The sequence below is a fragment of the Neophocaena asiaeorientalis genome, unplaced genomic scaffold, assembly GCF_003031525.2.
Source record: "Neophocaena asiaeorientalis asiaeorientalis breed wild unplaced genomic scaffold, Neophocaena_asiaeorientalis_V1.1 scaffold659, whole genome shotgun sequence".
NCBI classification, from domain to species: domain Eukaryota; kingdom Metazoa; phylum Chordata; class Mammalia; order Artiodactyla; family Phocoenidae; genus Neophocaena; species Neophocaena asiaeorientalis.
In genome coordinates this window covers 392300-397427 of record NW_020173776.1, presented here as the reverse complement: position 1 = coordinate 397427, position 5128 = coordinate 392300, and the positions used below count along the sequence as shown (strand labels likewise).

Here is a 5128-nt window from a genome sequence, read left to right as displayed (position 1 = left end):
CGGGATCCTCCCAGACCAGGGCTCGAACCCGTGTCCCCTGCACTGGCAGGCAGACTCTCAACCACTGTGCCACCATGGGAGCCCCCCACCATCACTTCTTGTTTAGACTATTTCCAAAGCCTCCTACTTAGTTTGTTTGTTCTACCATCTGTCACTACCCCAATCCAGGGATTCGAAACCATTATTGTGCCATAGAACCATTTGGCAGTCTGAGAAAGTTTCTGGACTTATTTTCAGAATTAAAAAAAAATATTTTATTTTATTTTTAGCTACGTCGGGTCTTAGTTGTGGCATGCGGAATCTTTGTTGTGACATGCGGGATCCTTTGTTTTGGCACGCGGCTCTCTAGTTGTGGCTCACATGCTCAGTAGTTGTGATACGCAGGCTTAGTTGCCCCGGAGCATGTGGGATCTTAGTTCCCCAACCAGGGATCGAGCCCGCGTTCCCTGAATTGGAAGGCAATTCTTAACCACTGGATCGCCAAGGAAGTCCCTCAGAATCGTTTTGTGTTTTTTTTAAATAAATTTTATTTATTTATTTTTGGCTGCATTGGGTCTTCGTTGCTGCAGGCAGGCTTTCTCTAGTTGCGGCGAGCGGGGGCTACTCTTCGTTGCGGTGCGCAGGCTTCTCATTGCGGTGGCTTGTCTTGTTACGGAGCACGGGCTCTAGGCGCGCGGGCTTCAGTAGTTGTGGCCTGTGGGCTCCAGAGTGCAGGCTCAGTAGTTGTGGCGCACGGGCTTAGTTGCTCCGTGGCATGTGGGATCTTCCAGGACCAGAGCTCGAACCCGTGTCCCCTGCATTGGCAAGCAGATTCTTAACCACTGCGCCACCAGGGAAGTCCTTCTCAGAATGTTTTTAAATGCATAAAACAAAGTACACAGGATGATAAAGAAAACCAATCACACTGCAATACAGCTATCAAAATATTTTCTAAAAGAAATGTGTACTATAGCAACATACAGGATTAACAGAGTTCTTGTGGGTCTACTGTAATTTCAAAGAAGTGATGAGTACATAAATGATATTTCGAGACATCTGCATCAACTGCAGTGTGATATGAAACCATCTTTGATTTCTATTGGTGACCAAGTCACAGGTACTGCTAATGTCACTGTAGTTTGTTGTCTACATTTGTAAATAAAGAAAGCACTACATTTCAGAGTTTGATGAAAACGAAGTTGTGGTTTTTTTTCCATCCACGTTCGTACCCTGTGAATTCTATACATTGACCCTTGTGGACCCCAGGTTAAAAACCCTTACCTTAATCTATTGGTGCAAAAATGCTTGAAGTGACTGTAGAGATCTTTATTTCTAAATGGGGAGAAGAAAAGGATGAAAACGGGGAACATTAACATCCAAAACGTGTGCCATTAATTCCTGTACATTTTGCCAAAGGTGGGTTACAAAGTCAGTCTGAGCTTCCTAGCAGCCAAGGGAATGTTCTGTCCAGAACTTTCTCAGTTTAAAACCTTGATTGGGGCCGTGATCCTTAGTACTCTACGTTGTGTAAAACCTTGATTGGTTATATAGTGCTGTATGTCAATTATATCTCAATATAACTGGAAAGGAAAAAAAAAAACCTTGATTGGCAGCCTCTTGCCTAGTCTAACGCCCCATGGCCAACACCACTCTACATTCCCATCCCGTACGGCCCAGCCTAGTGGACACAACCGCCGAGCAAGAGCCGGGGGCCAACCCCCTAGTCCACTCCGGCGGGGCGTTCCCAGCCCCCACCCCTAGGCGCGCTCCCTCCCAAACGCAGGACCGAAGTCCCTTGCGCCGGGACATAACCTCTTCCCCGCCCTCCTTGGGGATAGCCCCGCCCACTCCGCTCCTCCCGCCTTCGGAAGGGTTTCTGCCTTGGCAGTTATCACAGACTGTCTGTCTCACCCATGACACAGGGTGCCCCTGGCACACTAACGGGGTCCTGAAAAACCCAATTACGGAACTGAAGCAAAGGGAATTCCATTTCGCACGAATGAGCGCTGTTTCCCACGGCCTCACGGTAGCTTGCGCAAAGAGCGGCCGCCAGGGGGCGATGGTTGGCTCATGGCGTGTCCTCCCCAAGCCCGGCCCCCGGCGGCGCCCTCTAAAACACGTACTTCCGCTTGATTCTCCCTCTTTTCTCTTGTACCTCCATCCTATCTGCGGCTGGATTTGATCATCGCCATGGTAAGTCCATCCATTACCATCGGGTCTGGGGTGGCTTTACGAGATCTGGGGTCCCCGCGAGCTCGCCGATGCCGCGGGCTGCGCCGATGTGCGGGACCCTTTTTAAGGCCTTTTCCAGAGGAGATGGAGTTGGGCCACGGCTCCAGTCCGAGGGCCTGCTGGGAAGCGAGCGAGCACCTGGGGAGGGGCGGGCTGCCCCGGCCCCGCGAGGTCCGAAGGGGCGCTCTGTGCTCCAGGCCACTGCTCAGGCGGGCAGGGATTCCCGTTTTTCCCGGAGCGAACTCTGTTTCGGGGGCAAGGAGAGAAGTCGAGGGGGTACCCCAGAAATCGTGGCCTGACTTCGGGCTGCCTGCGACACGCGGGATGTTCCTGGCATCGAAAAGGCAATGTAGGCTGCTGGTTTTCGAAGACTGTTTTTACTTGGGGGCCAGGATCCTTCCACGCTATGAGATTACAGGACTTTTTAGCCCTTTGTTCAGGGACTTGAACGTCACCTCGTAGAAACGCCTGGATCAAGGGGTGATTTACTCTGAATGTGACGGGAAGCTGGGAAAGTCATCCTTGGGAAAGTGACGTTTTAAATAGAGTTAGAATTAATACCAAAATGGTCAGAGGCCTAGAACAGATTTACCGAAAGTCAGGGACTTTGTGTAAATCTTTTTTTCTTTTTTTTTGCCGCTCCGTGTGGCTTTTTGGATTCCCGACCAGGGATCGAACCGGGGCCCCCAGCAGTGGAAGCGTGGGATCCTAACCACTCGACCACCAGGGAAGTCCCAGTACTCTGGTGTATAAAATAGTGCGCTGAGACTCACTGACTTGCAAGCGATTGTTCCTGAAAACCACGTGCTTTAGTCCCCGCCATCTCTGACTATAGTCCTCTCAGTCCTGGGTTGACAGCAGGGAAGACTGGAACACGCCCTAGCCTTGGAGCAGAGAGGACCTGGGTTTGAATCCCAGCCAAATCTGCACATTAATACTCTGCTTTGGGGCAGGTTACCTACCTCCCTGACTACTGATTTTTCTTTGAACAGTGGGAATTATGGTATCTGCCTCCGGAGAAGTGAGGAACAAAGCAAAGGGCTGTGATGGGTTTAGCATCGAGAGGGTTGTTCTTGGTATATGTTAAGCATTTGAATATTTGTTGGATTTAGGGAGTTCTTGACTTTGAATCATTGGAGCAAGCTCTGGTATTGCTGTTAAATTGATTGCATTTCCTTCCCAGTCTTCTCACAAGACTTTCAGGATCAAGCGATTTCTGGCCAAGAAACAAAAGCAGAATCGTCCCATTCCCCAATGGATTCGAATGAAAACTGGTAATAAAATCAGGTAAAGGCAAACACTCCCCGCCCTTGTGTTTTGTTGAACTTAGGATTACTTTGGGGGTGTAAATGCACAATTGAAAGTTATATGCAGTTTAATTCGTCCTGAGCCACCATTCTGAAATTCTTTTGGGGTTTTTTTTTAATGTGCTTCTTCTGGGTTTCTGGACACAGTCAGCCCACAGCTGAGCTTAGGGGCAGACACTCCTCCAATATTTGTTAATTTCCTTGTTGTCTTCAGTCTGAGCCAGAAATCACCACCCACTGTAGCTTTATAGGCCAATTAATTGCAACCTTTGGTTTATCGTGTCCTCATCCAGTGATGGTAGGACCTGCCTTTATAGTTGTGAGGAATGAAAGAAATATATATAAAGCTCAGTGCCTAGCTCAATAGAGGGTACCTGCAGTTATCAGATGCTGGTCTCTTGCTCTGTGGTCTGGCTTTTTGTGTGTGTGTTGTCTAACTTTTAAAATGTATTGAAAGCAGGTTGCAATTACAGTGTTCCGTTTCGTGGAAGTACTGACATAATCCTGCTGAAAGAAAATCTGTGTTGATCATTTTTGATTTTGCCTTTTATGGGGGTAAAATCATGACAGATTGACATGAACATTTCTGAGATGGCCTTAGCTCTGCAAATAACTTGGCTGTGGTATTGAAGTGACTGAGGGTGTTAATGTAGTATTAAAATTATGCAAGAGCTTTTTTGTATGTGTGACCTATTATGTAGAATTACTGGTTTTGATATAATTTAGAAGGGGAGGTTATATGTCTCTGGGTCTACCCCAGGTCTGTTGAATCAAAAGTGAATGAGCGTACACTTGGGGAGAGGAGAGAGCTTCTCCACTACTTAGTCCCTATAAGGAACCAGTGTGTGTTTTCCTTAGCCTGGAATCATTTTGAGAGGTAAAAAATTGCTTTGACTAGTTCTTTAACACATCTAGCAAATTGTTTTTTACTCTCCAAAAAGAACTCCAAACTTGTTAACGGTAAGGAAAGTGGAACCCTTTTTCTTTCAAAGACTTTTATGGTACTTTAAGGCAAAGTTTGTGGTCAGTAAGAGCAGCTAAATTGAGGTCAGACTGCCTTTGTAATTTGTGATTTCCTTCTGTGTAGGTACAACTCTAAGAGAAGACATTGGAGAAGAACCAAGCTGGGTCTATAATGAGCCTCACATATGAATTCACACACATTATCAGAACATCACTAGTGTCTGGAACAGCTGCCTGTGTTTGATGCTCTCTCCTCTTGAGCTTTCCTCACCACTGCTCACTGTGTAGCTCAGTAATAAACATGTAAACCTTTTGTTGGAACTGTTATTGTATTATTCTGGTTTGTGATGATGTACTGAATAAATACTCCTCCTATCAGATGTAACACAGGACTGTCCGATGATAGAAATGTTCTCTAGTTACCAGGTACTTAGAAGTATGTCTAGTAAAAGTAAGGAACTGGTTTTTTTAGATTTTGTTGTTTAATAGCTCCCTGTAACTAGCAGCTCTTATACCTACTGTTATGGGAAGTGCATGTATGTGTCATCCTCATACCTGAGGGTAGCACCTTCTTAAAATAAAAGGCTTTTGTGGGTGGGGGGCATGCCACGATGCAGGCAGGGTCTTAGTTCCCTGACCAAGGATCG

At 46.7% G+C, this 5128-nt stretch overlaps 1 protein-coding gene and 1 non-coding gene across 2 annotated transcripts; both read left to right on the top strand.

Moving 5' to 3' along the window:
• Positions 1 to 2023: 2023 nt before the first annotated feature.
• Positions 2024 to 4802, top strand: RPL39 (ribosomal protein L39). Its single transcript, XM_024751839.1, has 3 exons — positions 2024 to 2172; positions 3395 to 3498; positions 4606 to 4802. The coding sequence occupies exons 1-3, from the start codon at positions 2170 to 2172 to the stop codon at positions 4652 to 4654; spliced, it is 156 nt and encodes a 51-aa protein (XP_024607607.1). The 5' UTR covers positions 2024 to 2169; the 3' UTR covers positions 4655 to 4802.
• On the top strand, positions 3972 to 4104 carry LOC112404048 (small nucleolar RNA SNORA69). The gene has a single exon (XR_003004034.1). It is a non-coding gene; the product is annotated as a small nucleolar RNA SNORA69 (small nucleolar RNA).
• Positions 4803 to 5128: the final 326 nt, after the last annotated feature.